The sequence below is a fragment of the Epinephelus fuscoguttatus genome, linkage group LG17, assembly GCF_011397635.1.
Source record: "Epinephelus fuscoguttatus linkage group LG17, E.fuscoguttatus.final_Chr_v1".
Taxonomy (NCBI): Eukaryota; Metazoa; Chordata; class Actinopteri; order Perciformes; family Serranidae; genus Epinephelus; species Epinephelus fuscoguttatus.
This window is the reverse complement of record NC_064768.1, coordinates 5,531,539-5,549,335: the sequence shown is the minus strand read 5'-3', so window position 1 is coordinate 5,549,335 and position 17,797 is coordinate 5,531,539. Positions and strand designations below refer to the sequence as shown.

At 35.9% G+C, this 17,797-nt stretch overlaps 2 protein-coding genes across 4 annotated transcripts in view; one reads left to right on the top strand and one right to left on the bottom strand.

The window, feature by feature from the left end:
- The window catches only part of mindy1 (MINDY lysine 48 deubiquitinase 1), a 44,087-nt gene extending 39,323 nt beyond the window's left edge, over window positions 1-4,764 (top strand). For all 3 annotated transcript variants that reach the window (XM_049601573.1, XM_049601574.1, XM_049601572.1), the window contains exons 11-12: window positions 556-723; window positions 975-4,764. In XM_049601573.1, coding sequence (XP_049457530.1) covers window positions 556-723; window positions 975-1,046 — 240 coding nt within the window. In that variant the 3' untranslated portion in view covers window positions 1,047-4,764. The remainder of the gene's footprint in view (window positions 1-555; window positions 724-974) is intronic.
- A 4,889-nt stretch (window positions 4,765-9,653) lies between these two features.
- The window catches only part of LOC125904251 (phosphatidylinositol 4-kinase beta-like), a 60,407-nt gene continuing 52,263 nt past the window's right edge, over window positions 9,654-17,797 (bottom strand). The window contains exon 14 of the mRNA XM_049601539.1: window positions 9,654-17,473. Within this exon, the coding sequence (XP_049457496.1) occupies window positions 17,292-17,473 (182 nt within the window). The 3' untranslated portion in view covers window positions 9,654-17,291. The remainder of the gene's footprint in view (window positions 17,474-17,797) is intronic.

The following is a 17,797-nucleotide window of genomic DNA, read 5'->3' as shown; positions in this document are numbered from 1 at the left end:
ATGCAATTCATTAGCGAAAATAATGATAATTCCTTCAGTTTCAAGAGGGTCTTCCCACCGCAGATGCTCGGGCCTTATTTTGTCCCAAGTCGCACATTTGACTCGTATTTAGTCATTTAGTCCAACTCAGATCTGGCCAGGGACTGCAGATGAAAACTAGCCTTTTGGCTAATTCCGGTATATTTACAGTTCACTGTTCATTAATATGCATTGTCCCTGATAAATAAACAAACAAACAAACTTTGAATTGAAAAGTTATGAACTAATAATTACTATCTCATCACTTTGACCCAATAACTGAAAATTTGTACTTTTTATTTTGAATTTATGACTGAGGGCCTCAAAATTATTATGACATAAGTCAGTTTCTGATATTGAAATAATTTGATTTTGTAATTAGTCCAGCATGTTTTATCTCATAATTTGACTTTTACTCTCATATTATGGTCAAGTATCCTGTCAAATTCATTAAGGGAATTATGACGTAGTAATTCATAATTCTGACTTAATATCTCATAATTTTGACCTAATAACACAGATCTTTTTCGGCATTAGGACTACCTGGTGGCGGTGTCACTGCAGCAGCAACAGGGCGGGGCCCCGGGGCCCCTCAGTGACCTGGAGTTGGCCCGACAGCTCCAACAGGAGGAATACCAACAACAGCAGCAACTCCAGCAACAACAGCAACAGCAGCAACAGGGATCACTGCAGGCCGCACAGCAGGTACAACTACACAGGAAGAATTCTGATAAGTACTATTACCATGCTGAAAAAATATTTTGTTGCAAGTGAAAATGCTGCATTGAAAATGTACATTGACTAAAAGTATTTAAGTATTATCAGAAAAATGCAGTTTAAGTATAAAAAAATATATAAATATGTTTTGTGTGTAAAAATCTGAAAATAATTTTGAAGCTTGTGTGTGTGTTTGTGTCGTTGTTGTGGTGATGATGATGATGTCATTGTGTCTATAGGTCAGAGGTCAGGGGTCACAACAGGGCGGAGCCAGGAGAAGAGAAAAGGACTCGGACTGTGTTGTCCTATAGACTCTTCATCATTGTCAACTACCAACCACCAAACTCCCCAAGTCGGGTCTATCTGCAGCGGGGAGGAGGTCCAAACACACAAACACACACACATGCACGCACGCACACACACGCACACACACACGCACACACACACACACACACAGCTTGATGCCAAACCCCAGTGCTTTGTTAAACGGTTTGTTTCAGATGTGATTCCAGGTTTCAGAAAGTTTGTGAAAATGTTAAAAATGACTGTTGAGTCTGGTTTAACACAGACAGACACTGCTGTCTGATCAAGCATTAATAAGTTGTAATCAACGGCTTTAGTAATGGTCAATAAATTATTTACTATCGTTAATTGATCAGCTATAAACCATCAAAGAGAATATCTTTTGGAATTGCCAGGTTGTAGGAAATAGTCAAGTTTAGAGCTGAAATGATTAAGAAAAATAATCAGAAACCATTTAGAGAAATGATAAAACCCCTTCAATCATTTTTACAAGCATATATGTTTTAAAAAAAATACCATTTCACCTTATAAAATCTGAAGATTCAATGCTTTTCTTCGCCTTGTTATTATTATTAATAATAATAATATTAACAATACTGATAATTTTTTGTTTACTGTAAAGTGAGTATTTTTTTAGTTGGATTGTAGGTCACACAAAACAAGCCATTTTATATACGAACAGTTAATTAAATGATCTGAAAAGTAATCATCAGATTATGTTATCACTACTTGCAGCTGGAGTCTAGTCATTAATAAAATGATTAGATATCAGTTCTGCGGTTTTAAAGATTGATAAGTCATTGAGAAAGTGCCACAGATTTCTCACTTTCTTTTGCCATTAGCAAAGTTAAGTCATCTGCAGTTAATAAATCTTTAATAATAAATGCTTTGTATTATAATCCATCGAGTGTGTAGTTTGAAATATTTTGAAAATAAATTTTATAAATGTCCTGCTGGAGGATTAACTGCAGCCAAAACAGATTATTTATGTCTTATAACTGACATAACTGAGCATTAGGAATATTTACTGTCCATTAATAAAGCTGTTGGTTATTAGAGAGCGGTATCTTAAAAATGATGAAGGGAAACTGGTCGAAATCTGTTGATTTAATCTGTATTTCAATATAAAAATCTCTTTTCTGATGGGATCAGTTTCACCAGAAGAGGTAGCGATACCGGTTTAGGAGTGAGCTCCATTTAAGTCAACAACATTAAAATGTCCAGCCTCGTCTGGTAAAACCGATCCTGTCCAATAATACGCTTCAGTGTAAATGACGCTAAACGTTAACCCAGGAGGTCAGTAGGAGTTAACACAGTTAAAATCCAGAGGTGATTCAGTACAAAAGTCCCATAAGATTTCCGCAGATTTTTTGTGTTTTTAATAAATGCAGTAGGGGTGAGTTCGTGTACAAAAATCTCTAAACGTTTAGAGTGGGTAATTTTTATCGTGTAAATGTGTACACGGGTTTCACAACTGGGTGGTGCAATAGCATTATACCAGTAAAGCCCCAGTTATCCGAAAACCAACCGAACGGGCCATTTAACCAACGCGACGTTTTAATAGAACGGAGCACGTAGGCTACTGGCCTGTTGCCAAACCCGGTCTCACACCATTTCTTGTCATATTCACAGTTGTTACCGGCCAGCCCTTCGCTTAAAGGCAGTGGCCGTGTGGGTGTGACGTAGTAGATGTTGTGGGAAGTAAAGTGGTGTATAGAGTGTACGGACGGCAATGCACCGTGAAAATAGTAGTGTTCATGCTACGGGTGGTTGCAGTCTGTTTACAGTGTTTAGATAGGCTCCAGTTACAGCATAGTCTCTGGGAAAAGGTCCTGTGTTATGTTATGTTTTCCTGCTGTAGAGGAGAAATAAATGTGCTTCTGCACAAACATCAGTTCTGCATCCTCATTCTTCAAGCAGAGTTGGTCTTGACTCCTGGAGCTAGTTACCAGCAACGAGCCAAGTTGTAAAGATAATCTACAGAAAACCAGTGTCTCCCAACTATGGTTCGGAGCGCCAGACTGGAGAAGGTAACACAGTCTATCACAGTTAGTCAACAATTAGTATCACTCCCCTCCCCCCTAAAAACAAAAACGTTTTTTGTGTACTAATTTTTCATAACCGTTTATGATCTCAAACGTGTACATGGACTCACCCCTAAAATGCAGAACATAGGATCTGACAGCCAGTTAATGTTCTCATTTTGTTCAAAGATTAAAATTAGAAATGTTTAATTCTCACCTGAAGTATTCAAGCTGTTGAATATGTTTTAAAAATGATGTTGTCGCTGATTGATAATTGGTAATTACAAGACACAAATGTTACATTATTTTGCAAGTCCTTAATTTCCTAATAATTTCTTATGACTTTCCTGTTAATAAACTCTGTAGCATCAACAATGGGAAAGTTCTTGAAAGAAATACTGAATTTGAAACAGCCAGTTATTGTAGTTTTACGCCACATTAACTTTTTATTCACATTATGGTAATTACACGTCATTCCAAAACAAACAATTTATTTTTTTGGGGGGGGGGGGGGGGCAGATACTTCAAATGCATTAATACTTAATAACAAAATATAACATCATCCACTTAAGAAATACTTCAGAGGAAAAAATGAACAAAATAATGATTTAAATCGCCAAATATGTGATCACAGAAAAAAAAGTGGATGCGTTTACTGCCAACTTCCAGCGCTTGTCCCACACAGGTTTTATACACGTGACAGATGTGTTGATCTCATTCATGTAAAATGTCTTCTGTTCACTGCAGAGCTTATTTTCTTCATTTATCAACAGTATGGAAGCCCAAACCTGACATGAATAGATAAAATGACAAAAATAAAAATACTTACAAATTATTATGTTCCAAGTCAAAGTTTGAGCTTTTTATTCTGAATTTATGACTGAAAGCCTCAAAATTATTATGACCAAATCTAAAATTATGACTTAAGTCAGTTTCTGATCATTTAGAAATTAGTCCAACATGTTTTATCTCATAATTCTGACTTTAGATCTCATAATTTTGACCTAATATATCAAAAGGTTGACTTTTAATCTCACACTTATGACCAAGTATCCTGTCAAATTCATTAATATCTCATAATTTTGACCTAATAACTCAAATTGTAATCTTTTTACTTTAGTGCCTCACAATAATAATGACCTAGAAAGTCATGTGATTTATGATAATGCTTTAATTTTTGCCATTCCTAAAATCTAATTACTGTATTCTGGGTGTCACTGGGCTTCCGTACATTTATAATCTGTTGTGGGGAAAAAACTTGAGAATTAATGTTCTGCATCACTTCATCACTCTGGTGTTGGGACTGAGATAAGACAAACTAAAAGCACATTTTGGAATAAAAACCCTGTCGTAGCGCTGCTGAAGAGCAGATGTTTAACAAACTGTTGAGACCTTGTTTGAAGGTTTTCCTCTTTGGACAGTTTTTTGGTTTCAAAGTGAAGGTAAGAGTCCTGATTTAAAATGACTTATTTAAAGCCACATTCAACATTAACGTCTCAAACTGAGTTAAAAAAAAATTGGTTTCTTTAATCAGATGATGTTGTTGGGGAACATTTAGCACTTGAAACGTTGCCGGTACTTCCTGTTGTCGTCCGGTGTTTTTAAACGTGTCTGACTGTCGGACTGCTGCCATGCTCTATTTAAGCTTTGTATTTAATTTGTCATGATGTCAAATTACCAGTAAACGCAAAATCAAACTCTGTCTGGTGTCGGCTCACTTATTTGTTGTTTTTTACACACATTAAGACAAACGTATCAGGACATTATTACTTGGTTTTACCTTTTTAATGATCTAAACGAACCTGAACGTCATAATTTTTATTTACTGTCTAATTTTATACTTCATAAATGACAAATTTGACTAAATATCTCACAGATTTACTTAAAGTTGCAATTTTGACATAACCAAAATTAAACTTTAATTTTGTCTTATGGTCAGAATAATTTCTCAGTATTTTAAGATGTTTTTCAAATTTACGTAAGGTCGTAATTATGACTAGTATCTTCAATTTAAACTTAATTTTTGTCTTACAGTCAGGATTCCGTCTTAATATCTTTATAACGTAATTAGAATTACCTTAAAGTCGCCATTTTGACTCAGTATCTTAAATTAAACGTATTTTTTTTATTATAGTCAGAATGATGTCTCAATATCTAAAAATGTTATTAAAATTTACTTAATGTTATAATTTTGATTCAGTATCTTGATATCCTAAATTAAACTTAATTTTTTATTACAGTCAGAATAATGTCTCAATATCTAAAAATTTGCTTAATGTTGTAATTATGACTCAGTATCTTAAATTAAACTTACATTTTGTCTTAGAAGTACATATTAGTATCTGAAAATGTACTTAAAATTGCAATTTTTACTGTATCTTGAATTAAAATTATATCTTGTCTTACAGTCAGAATTCTATCTTCATATTTTGAAATGTTTGTTTTTGTTTTTTTTTTGCGATTTTGACTCACTGTCTTAAATTAAACTTAAATTTTGTCTTACAGTGTGTTACGTCTTCGTATCGTATGTGAAAGTGTTCCTGAAAAGGTTACATGAAGTCGCATTTTTGACTCTGTAACTTCAGTTTACATTTTAGTTTGTCTTACAGTCACACCTATGTCTTACATTCATAAAATGTTGTTAAAGATTACTTAAAGTTGCAATTTTTACTTAGTATCCTAAATTAAAAAGCCAACATTTATGCTGAAGGGAAAACAGTTTGGCTTCATTATTATATCACTTTAACTAATATTACAATTTAAACTTTAAAGACACATTTCTGACTTAAAGTAATAATTTTTTTACTACTTATACTTTGACTATGAGAATATTCATATGTATCATCACTTTTGGCATTTTCTCCATGTCTTTCTAATACTAGTGTAAACAAGCTTCTGTACATCTGGTACATGTAAATAGTTTCTTCAGTATCCAGTTAGATGGTCATCAGTCTGAATTTGCCTGTGTGGAAACACACCTGTTCATAAGGTAATTATACACTTAATATGAACATTTGTTTTTAACAGACTCCACATGTTTGAACACAGGCAGAATTTATCTGATAAAATAGTCTAAGACGGTGTCTTTGCTTACTTCAGCATTCTGATATTTAAGTATAAGTACTAATACTGCAGTGTAAAAATAGAAAAGTTTTAGCATTCAAATATTTGAACTTTTTATTTTGTATTTATGACTGAGTGACTCAAAATCATGACTTGGATTTTACTTACCAAGTTAGACCTCTGATTTATTATCACATTTTTAAGTCAGTATCTGATCATTTTGATTATGATGATTAATCATTTTATCTTTAAAATGTCAGAAAATAGTGACAAATGTCTGTCATGATTTCCCACAATTTAAAAATACGCATTCTTACCAAAACTCCACAAAGCAAAGATATTCAGTTTATTTATGAAGAAGAAGACTCCACATCTGAGAAAATAAAACAGGGTTTGTGCAGTTCCTTAAAACGTCTTAAAATGTCTTAAATTAAAATCCATAAATATGAGGCATTAATGGTCTTAAACCTGAATTTGTGAGGTCTCAATTGCCACAAACATTTGATCTTATTTGATTTATCCGTCTTTTCATTTTGTCAAAATGAGTCATGCTCTTCAGTGTCTAAGTCCACATTTCTGATTTTACCAATCTTCAAACCTACCACTCAACCTAATACTGTCTGTTTACTTTATACATGCCCTTACTTGTTGGCAAAATGTAGATTAACCAAACTCACTGTAATAACCATATTCCTACATAACAACTACATCTGTACTGGAACACGTTTGTTTAATAATCATCTCGGAAAGGTCAAGGACACCCTGGATACAAGCCAAGCCAAGGCAATGCATATGAGGCTTTGTGCATTACAGGCACAAATTTTATTTCAGACGAAGCACAATGGCAATCAAGGCAGTGGAATCCCACATCCAGTGTGAAAAACATAAAACTGCACAGAAAAACGCCAAGAAATGACAGGTATTTCCCATTTCTGTTTTTATCTTTATCTAAGCAACGCCTCCACTCCCAACTGTGACACCAGCACCAGGGTCAGCAGCAACAGATCTCTTAACAACATTGGGGTGTATGCCTACACAGAAAATCGAGGCTTTAGTGCAGTCGGATTTAAGTGCTGCTTTTGACACAGTGGACTATTTGGACTAGAAAACCCGGTGGGACTTTCTGAAACTGTCCTTAAATGGTTCAAATCATATCTTCATGACAGGAAGTACTTTGTGTCCATCAGTTCAGTTGAGTTCATGTTTGAGCTGTAATTACCTGTTCGAAATGTCAGCTGCAGTCTATAGGCGCATCAGACAATTTGATGTAGTTTGCCTCGTGATCCAACAGGGCACTCTAAGAATTCACTATCATGTTGACTTATTGCATGCCCTACTGACCTATCACTCAACAAAGCTAACGTTAATGGATTGTTTTGCTACGAAAATGGAGGACAATAGATAGCAAAGCCGTCCTGAGCGGACAATCACGACACCAAAACATCTGAGAAGCAGCATGTGGAAGTATTTTGGGTTCTACACTGTAGATGGCAAAGTCACGCACAAAGATAAAGCTGTTTGTTGACTTTGTAAAAAGCAGCTGTTTTTCTCTTCAGTGACAACAAACCTGCTAGCTTACCACCCAACTGAGGCAGCGGAGGCAGAGGCACCACAGACGAGCAGAGCAGCACCAAGTGTACAGCCTCATTTGACTGCGTATTATTCAGCACACTCAGCTTCAGCAACTTTGTTTTATTGAGAGTAAGGTAGAAGTGATAGACATAAAGAAACCAATAAGTTAATGCAGCTGTTAAAAAATAACATTTGATTGCAAGAAGAATGGAGGAATGTGATGTGAGACAGGCTGTAAAGTTAATAAAGTAATCAAAATAATGAGGTTGTGGTGTTTAAGAGGAGTTTAATTCGAATTTATTGGAACGAATTAGGGGTCATTTTAAATTCGTTCAACCTTGATTTTTAGAAGAAGTGACAGCCCTACCACATTACTCCAGTTTTAAAATCCTTGCGCTGGCTACCTGTCACTCAGAGAATTGATTTCAAAATCCTGTTGTTTGTGTACTAATCACTCTGTGGCTCAGTGCCCAAATTTTATCTCTGACATGTTTGTGACATATGAACCTCCTAGGACCCTGAAGACATCTGCAGCCAGCCTATTGACTGCCCCAACAGTCAGAACAAAACATGGTGGAGCAGCGTTTTGTTATTATGCAGCACAAACCTGGAATAACCTCCCAGATGATGTTAGACACCCCAACTCTGACCACCTTTAAGTTAAAGCTAAAAATTTTACTTTTTTTTACATTGCCTACTCAGCCCTGTAATGACTGCAACCAAATCTAGCACGTTTGATTTTCTTTTTGTCGTTAACGACTTCTCTTGTCACAGCCTTCACTTTGACCACAGAGCGATCTGCTGCCGTGGACAACTGTACATCAACACACCCCAGGGTTTTTGATATTTCCACTAGGGATGTTACCACAACAGAATAAAAAAGGAAAAATGATGGGGTGAAACAGCAGAGGCACTTTGTCAACCCAGTAAGTACAGCCATTAGCATCAAGCTAGCAAAGAATGTTATTTCTTTATAATGGAGATGGACATAAAGTAATAAGATAAAAAAAAATAGTGGCTTTTACTTAACACAGCTGCAGAGGCTCCCAGCTTCATTTGACACAGACTACATTATAAAAGGGCCATTATTTATTAATCCCTCTGTGTTTTTATATATTTACTTTTTATCCCTCTTGTTTGCCTCTATAAAGTTAATGCATCACGCCATCATTTTAAACTCAACACTTCCTGTATCTGTTTCAAATTTAAAGCCCCTTATAACTTCAGTTGAAAGAATCCCTTCATTTTCTGAATAGGCTTTTATTGTGAAACATTTGTAGGAACTTGTTGTGAAGGATTCAATGACTGTCAGTTTGCATGTGGTACTTCAAATGTAGCTCCTGCCATCTGCTGGCAGTTTTTAGGTGACTACAATAACATTTTGGCTGGCACATGAACAGTCACAGTGACTGAAATAATATTAGTAATAATAATAAAAATAGGACAAGAATAACCCGATGACATCACACACGTCGTGAAAGACGACCGGGAATGATTGGTGTGGACCACTGTGTAATGGTCGTGATGGTCCACACCAAGTGACAGTACAATTTTGACTCCACAATAGCGTAATGTGACATCGTGACAGTCAGAGAAGATAGAAGTGTTGTGTAGTGTGAACCAGGCATTAAGCTATAAGAACCTTGTAAAACCAGTGATTGTTGACTAAAACTATACATTGATTGTCAAAATAGTTGCTGATCAATTTTCTGTGGACTGACTGAATAACGACTAGACTAATCGTTGCAGCTCCGTACTCATATTCTTCAAATCTAAAGCATTAAGATAATCACTCAAACTCCAGCACACATATGAACCAGGTTTCAGTTTTATTGAATGAGTTTCATGCAGTTTAGTACGAACATGTGACTGTTTTGTACGTGATTTAAAAACTTCAGTAGACACACAGACAACAACAACTTGCTGAAGGATTTGACCTTCGTCCTTCAGCCACTGTGGAAACTCAGCCGGTCAAACAAATCGAGTGAATCTGAACAATGTTTTTGCATTTCCCTTTAAAGGAGCAGATTTGCATTCTGAGTCTCTATGATGAGGAGGAGGAGGAGGAGGAGGAGGAGGTGGTGGTGAAGGAAGGTGGAGCTGCAGAAAACAGCGAATGTCTTCATCTTCATTGACTAAACAGTCTTTAAATGATCTGGAATTTCCAAATAATAGTTTGTAAAACAAGACCTTCGACTCATGAAACTCAAATAAACTGAAGGTTATAAAAATGAAAATGTAAATGACGTCATTAAAGACGAGCAGGAGCATTGATCATTGATTATTACACGTAACAGCAACCGTCTGTTGTTCAGCGGGCTCCAGTTTAACCAATAGTTTTACTTTATTTATTATTTAATGTTCAAATTAATGATTTGTGCACTTTATTCACCAGAGAAAAGAAATTGGTGATATTTTGTGATGATCTGAGATTTTCACCTCATAATTAAAGGAAAATATATTAATTACAGTCAGAGTTCTGACATCTCATAATTGTGATATGCTTGTCTCATAATTCCTTATCTCAAGATTACAGAAAAAGTCATAATTTCATATTTCATCAATTAAAAGATGATTACATAGTCCATATCTTAGATTTTACTCCTAATTACGATGCACATAAGACTTGTTTTACTTATGACAATCTAATAGTTATGAGGAGATATCTGGTATTTACCAGATATATTTACTTCATGATGATACTGAAATTGTGTCGTAATTCTAAGATTTGTGTCTCAAAATTACAAGACAAAGATCTTGTGATGGTTTTAATACTTACTCTCTAATTATGAAATACAAATCTCATTATTATGAGATGCTAAATTATAATCACAACATGTCTCCACATGTTTTGTCTTTGGTGAATGTGCTTACTTTGACTCGTCTTTGTAATATCTAGGGCTGCTCCCTGATGTCAACCAAACGTTCGTCGACCAGAAAGGTCATTAGTCAGCAAGATTTAATTGGTTGCGTAGTTGCAGGAAGAAAAAAAAACGTGAAACTCTATTAGGAGCTGCGCCTTATCAAAATAAATCCAAACCTATATGACTGGACCATGTGGGAATTTAATTTGAAAGGACAGACACAGGAAGAGTCACATTACAAACCAATCACAGCCAACAGATATCTTTCCCTTCTTCTGTAAATATTCAGTCTGATAAATACAGAAAAGTTGATCATTTTAGTGCAGGGCTACCCAGAGCTTTACATCTGTCCCACAGTCGATAGGCCTACACACTTACAAACAGCGTCTGGAAGAAGATCAGCTCTGCTCTCAGGATTTCAGGAAAATAGGCCTCTTGTTAAGGTTGCTTAGCAACCGCAGACTAAACCTGCCACCACACTCTTGAAAGGTGGCACAAAAAAGGCACAGGAGTGGCACCCAGTGCCCAGCCTCGTGTTTTCCAGGCGGTTAAAGATGCTGCATGTGTACGGCCCCTAATTTCCAGGGCTGATTCCTGCGGTTATTCCACAGGCTAGTTAATAACATGTCGGGCAGGAAATCCAAAGTGTGGGATCATTTTGAGATGATGAAGGATGAACCCAAGGTGATACAAACATGACATATCATGTGAAACATGGAAGTAGCTACATGCCCATTAGCCACTTAGCACAATCATTACTGCTTTGCAGACAGCGTCATTAACAGGCGGCTCGCTCAGTGTAGATAAAAGGCTATATTAATGAAGGTTCTTTAGTACGGTTTTGTATTTCTCTGTAATGCAGCACAGTGTTAACAATGTTAATACCTTTTTCTCAGACGTTCAACTCAAACCACTGTGTTGCCCCGCCCAAAATATATCATTTAATAATAATATCGTACACATATGGGCGACTAGTCGAGTAATGGCCCTAAATGATGACTGTTGGTTGACTAGGAAAGTTCTTGGTCGCGGGCAGCCCTAGTAATTTCATATCAGCAGCTCTCACTGTTCTTCAAATGAAACCTTAATTAACATATGAATTATGAATTTGTGAGTAATCAATATTTATGTTTAATACAAACAAGATACCAATAGTAAAGATTTTAGGTGATGGATGTTTAATTGAGTTCCAGCTGTGTCATCCTGGTTATTTTAATTTTTTTTTTTTTTTTACTGCTCCAGCTGACTTTAATTCAAATCCCTAATTTAATGAAATTATTTGTCAACTTTGCATAATCCCCTCGAAGCTTCCTCCTGCCTCGTTAGGAGATGATGCTGTTTATAAAACTTCAGAAGTCACACTGAAATCCAGTGTTTCCACGTTGGTTATTTTCTTCACACAGTGAAAAATAAAGCCGTCAGTTTGTCTTGCGTGATGTTAGCATCGTTAGCATTTCTCAGTGAAACCAAGACAACTTGAAGCCCCTTATTAATCTGCTTGATTTCAACAGAAACTCACAAGATGCCTTGATAAAATCAAACCTAAGATGGAGGAGCCTTGTACTGGATTTACAGTGTTAAATGTTTAGTACCAACTAAAGTTAAAAACATGGAGAAACCTTTTACAAATGACAGAAAACATTTTCATTCAGGATAAATGCACTTTAAGAGTTTTTCACATTAAAATTCTTGAATGTGTTCGAGCTGATGTAACGAAGAAACAAGGCAATGAAAGGTTTTTAGTAGCAGGGACGAGTTTCAACAGACCGCAGTGTTTTCCTCCCAGGATTCACCAGACCACAAAAAAAAAAGAAAAAATAATTTAATAGCTATTATTTTAGAGACAGTATCAGAGGATACTTCTTCAAAAAGGAGCCTACTAGTTATTTTAAGCCATCATAAATGTTTTTATTGTCTAAATGTGACAACAGTAACTTGTAAATTAAAATTAACATGACTTCCGTCTAGACCAGTGTAGGAGATAAACACATCTGAGTATCAAAACTCGTCCCTGAAGCGGTCAGACTTAAGATATAAAAGCACTTCTCAGGTCCGAGACCCGAACTCCTTCGTCCCTCGGGTTGCATTGATAAGAGTTTGTACCTTCTGTACATCTCAAGGCATCTATTTTTTCTCACAAGAAAACTAACTCAGTTCATTTACATACATACATATCCACAAATGAAAAGAACAAGAAAGAGTTGCTATTTAAGTTGCTTATCTGGTAAACTTTAGTCACAGCTGCATCTTGGTCAAGCGCGGTGGCATATAAGTAGCAGGCTAATGGTTAGCAGGCAGTAACATGACGCTGCTTTTACATTAACAAATCTGTGCTTAAATAGTGGTCAAAACACCAAAAAACAACTAGATGTTAATGACAACACCAAATATTGGCTTTATTCCAGTGAAGAGTTTTTATAATATCTTTTTAATCATGTGGTTGGTTTATAAAATGTAAATTTCCACCAGGATGCTAAAAGAAATCAGCTTGTTGTGATTGTTAACAAGTTGTTCTTCTAAAAAATAAAACTAAAATTAAATCAAATTTTTTTTAAAAAAAAGCAAAAAGTTAAAATGAATTCATGCTTTTAAAAAAATAATAAACTTATTTTTAGTTGGCTAACTAGCTTGTTAGAATGTTCAGGTTTGTCACTAACTAGCTAACAAGCTAGGCACTGCTCTTGTACTCCACTTTTGTGCTTGTCACCTACACGCTTTAGTCCTTCTACTAATTGACAAAAGAATTACAATTAAGCTTGACAGACAAAAAACAACAAAACAACAAAAACAAACAAAAAAAACATTACATTAGACTGTGGAGAAAAATAGAAAAATATAACAAGCTAGCAATTATTACAAATAAAGTTTGAACCATTTTAGCTAAGTCACTGTCAAACTAATGACTAAGAAGAAACAGTGGTCTGGGAATATTGATTGAAAGTACAGTAAATACAGTTTGTGGATAATGTATTATTATTCAACACTGCTGTTGTAGACTGTAGTGTGTGTATATAGTCTATAGTCTATAGTCACTGCTCATGTACAACAGTTAGGTAGCTTGTTAGCTAGAAGGTAGCATTAATTAAAGGGCTATGTGACTTTAAATTGTCTGCCTTGCGTTAAAAAATATTAATTTGCATATATAACACAATGTATACATTTTTATGAGATAAAACAGGAACTTTTAGTTAAAAAGGAGCTAACCATTAGAATCTTTAACCATTAGAATGACAATAACTCGCCTAAAATGGTTGCTAGCCAAGTATGTTTGTGTCATTTCCACACAGTCTCTTAGAGCAAGAACAAGGAGTGGTAAAATTCTAACTTATTTTCAGGTTTTAGGACTCATTCCTGGGGCACTCTATTCATGATGTTTGTAACTGCAGCTGTATTTAAAATAAAGGAACAAATTGCAGTTACAGAACTGAACAAACTGTTTGCCACCTAATTGAGTGAGTTAACTAAAGAGTGTTTACAAATACACAAAAAAATCCCACTTAATCTCAGATCTCAAAGACAAAAATGCAGTATTTCTTTATGTTAAAACATGTTAATACAGTATTTACAGTATTTCACTGGAATAAAGCCATTGAAAGTGTTTCCAACATTAGTTACAACATTGTTGTAACTGTAAGTACAGACAAGAAACCATTTGCTCATCAATACTGAGAACACATCTGTCTGAGAAAAACAATTTGTTTTAGTGGACTGTTTCTGTATAAAAACATTCACATATTCAGGAAACTGATCTCCTCATAAAGAAAAATAAACTTTCTGTCAAACAGAAATTTAGTGTCTCTCGCTCTCATTCAGCCGATCCGCAGAGCCGCCTCTCCTGATTGGCCAAAGTTAATCACAGGAATGTAGTTTGGGGGCCAATCAGGGAGGAAGAATATTGAGCGTTTGTTAAATATGCAAATATATCATTAACAGACATGTAACTGTAACACATTATTTCAGCTCAGAGTTATACACAGATATACAGTTAGTGGAAAATGGATGAGGAGATTCGTGCATAAATCTGCTGCAACAAATCATTTAACTGCTTGGTAGCCATTTTGGCTCAAAAAAGGGCAGGGAACCATTCAGGTAAGGTGGAATCTGAGGGGAGGAAAACAGTTAACCTAAACCTGTCTGCTCTGTTACTGCTCATCCATATAAAGGTTATTTTTTAATTCAACATCATAGAGTTTTTTTTAATGATAGCATCATCATCATGTCGTATAGTGAACTGAAATTCAAAAATACACAGAACTGAGTGAATGAAATGAAATTAAACAGGGACCTTTCTTAAACTGAAACTACATGGAAAAAAAAATAAAATAACTGAGTGACAAACATGCAGATTAAATAAATTGATGAGCTGACACATTACATTTTAATTGGTTATCTTTTTTCACCAGACACTTGTCACGTTTATTCAACATTTTTAGCTCCTCAGGTTTTGGCCTGTTAGTGAATTAATAAGTCATAATACATCCTGTTTCTTTTGGGTGGCACAGTGATGCAGTGGTTAGCATTGCCACCTCACAGCAAGAAGATTCCTGGTTTGAACCCAGGGTGGGGGAGACTTTCTGTGCAGAGTCTACATGTGCTCCCTGTGTCAGCATGGGTTTTTTCCAGGTACTTCAGCTTCTTCCCACAGTCCAAAGACATGCAGGTTAACTGGTGACTCTAAATTGCCCGTAGATGTGAATGTGAGTGTGAATAGTTGTTTGTCTCTATGTGTCAGCCCTGTCCAGGGTGTACCCCGCCACTTGCCCAATGTCAACTGGGATGGGCTCCAGCCCCTGCGACCGCCTTCACGTGATAAGAACAACATGCTTCGCTCACCGCCAGATGCGGCGCAGCGGCGCGGTCAAAGTTCAAATAATTTCAACTCTGAGGGAAAATCGGAGCATATAACATAAAACATATAACTTTCGACAATGCCTTCGTTCTTATAGTGAAAACAGGGTCACAGTTTATATTTGGATTTAAAAAACAACTACTGGCGCATGCTAACATTAGCATGTTCACATTCTTGATAGCTACTGTTGGATGCTGGTGTTAAGCAAATGATGTTTAGCTTGTTAGGTTGGAATTGTAGTTGTGCAAAATGACTATTCAAATTTCCTTCAATATCTTCTTCAATTAGCTGATCTAAAATGAAAAGGTAAAAATTTAAGTTCATGTTTCTACAAGTATAAAAAAGTCACACTAATGTGGACGAACACCTAAGCACTTTGGCCCACATGCAGCTTTGAGAGGTTCAAGCATTTAGCGTACTACTTTTAGCATGCATGCTCACAGTCAGCAAGTTGACGTGCTAATACTTCACATGCCTAAAGTACAGCTAAGGCTATTTAGCCATTTATTTCTTGCCATGAACTTGTATTGGATTAATACTTCTGACTTCATGGTGGTGCTAGATGAAAAGTCATGAAGCCAAACAGTGGAGAACCCTGGAATTAGCTTCCAGGGTAAACTCAAATTAGATTCTAATTTTTTCTTTTTTAGATACAATTGTGATAAATGTCTGGTGAAAACAAAACTAAACACATCAAGCTATTCTGCTGGAAGATAAACTGGTCTCAGATAACACTTCAAATTAAAGAGTGGTATTATTTTCAGTCACTTTTCTTTGTTTGCTGTTTTGTCTTTTCTCTGAACATCCAGAGAAAACAACATCAAGTTAATGTTGTAATGTAGTGTTTTTCTCACTGCTCTGTTCTTTAAGAACAACCAAACATAGAGGTGACAGAACGGACTGTCACTCAGATTTTATTCTTTCACCGTAAAAGCTAATGAATATTGTAGGGTTGGAAAAAAAAAGTTATTCAAATTTTTAAGCTGCTGTCAAACTTTATTCTAATTGGAGTTCTAGCAGATAAGTTAAATGATTTGTGGTTTTCTGAGGATTGAAAATCTAAATTAACTACAAAACAGTGAAATATTGGGCTATCTTGGTACTGTTCATTAGTTCCATTGGCTTCTGTAGTTGTTGAGTAAAGTTTGTTGCCAGAATTACTTTTAAAATATAAACACCTAACAAATGTTTTTGTCTGATCAGCAGCTGAAAATCCCAATTTGTCATTTTACTGATGTGAATGTACCCTACGAAGTTTGAGTCAATAACTGACTAAATTAATGTATCAGTAATCAAGTTATCATTTCTCTCCTTCAATGAATCGTTTACCTTCAAAACTGATCCAAACACGACAAACATTCTGTATCTGAACACTCTGAGCTGAGCTGAGCTGAGCTCAAGCGTGTGCTGGTTCAGAGTAAAATCCAGTAGAATGCCATAGAAGTCAATAAACAGTTTTTTGATGAGATTTATCTCAGGATGAACCTTGAGTTCTGATGCTTCCAGTCGGTTTTACATTTCTCTTCCAGGTGTAATTCTTCAGAGGATGTAAAACCCGACCTGGAAAAGTCCCAAATGATGTACTTGTCCAGCTGCCAATGAATGTAGAACACCAAATCAGAGATCACATGAAATCAGATCAGCTCATTGTTGTGCCGATAAGTCCATCACATTCAAAACAAATCCGTTAAAGACTGCAGAGACAGACGTGGAAAAACAGAATGAAGGTTAACGAGAAAATCAAATCCAGTAATTCCCAACAGCGCCATGAATATTTAAATTCTCCGACTCCAGCGAAGATCAGAAGTCTGCTGAATCCAAACAAAAGCAGCTGGTAAAAGTTTAAACATCAGTGTCTGAACAAGCTGTTGTTGTCACAGGTCACATGATGCCATTGGTGACGTACTGGAAGGAGTCGTAGAGTTTTGTGGTGATGGAGCGCATGGATCCGTCCACCAGCTGCTCCACCAGCAGCTGAAGCTGCTCCTCTGTCAGAGACATGTGGAAACGCTCCTTCAGACCTCGGATGGTGCTGGAGCCATGGAAGCATGGCAGGTGGGAACCTAGTGGAGGAAATAAAACACATGGGAGGAAACATCAGAATAAGAAGGACATGTTGGTATGAGAAGGAAATATAAGTTTAAAGAGGAAACGTTGGTATGAGGGTTTCTATTTTCAAAACAGTACGCCATAAAAATGGCTTAAAAAAAAAAAAAAAACATACTATACTATGACTTTTTTCATACATACTATACTGTGACATTTTTATGGCATCACATGTTCTTTGACATACTGTGATGTTTTTGTGGCATACGATGATGTTTTTATGACATACTACACTATTTCGTTTGTATGGAATACTATGCTATGAGGTTTTTGTGGCATAT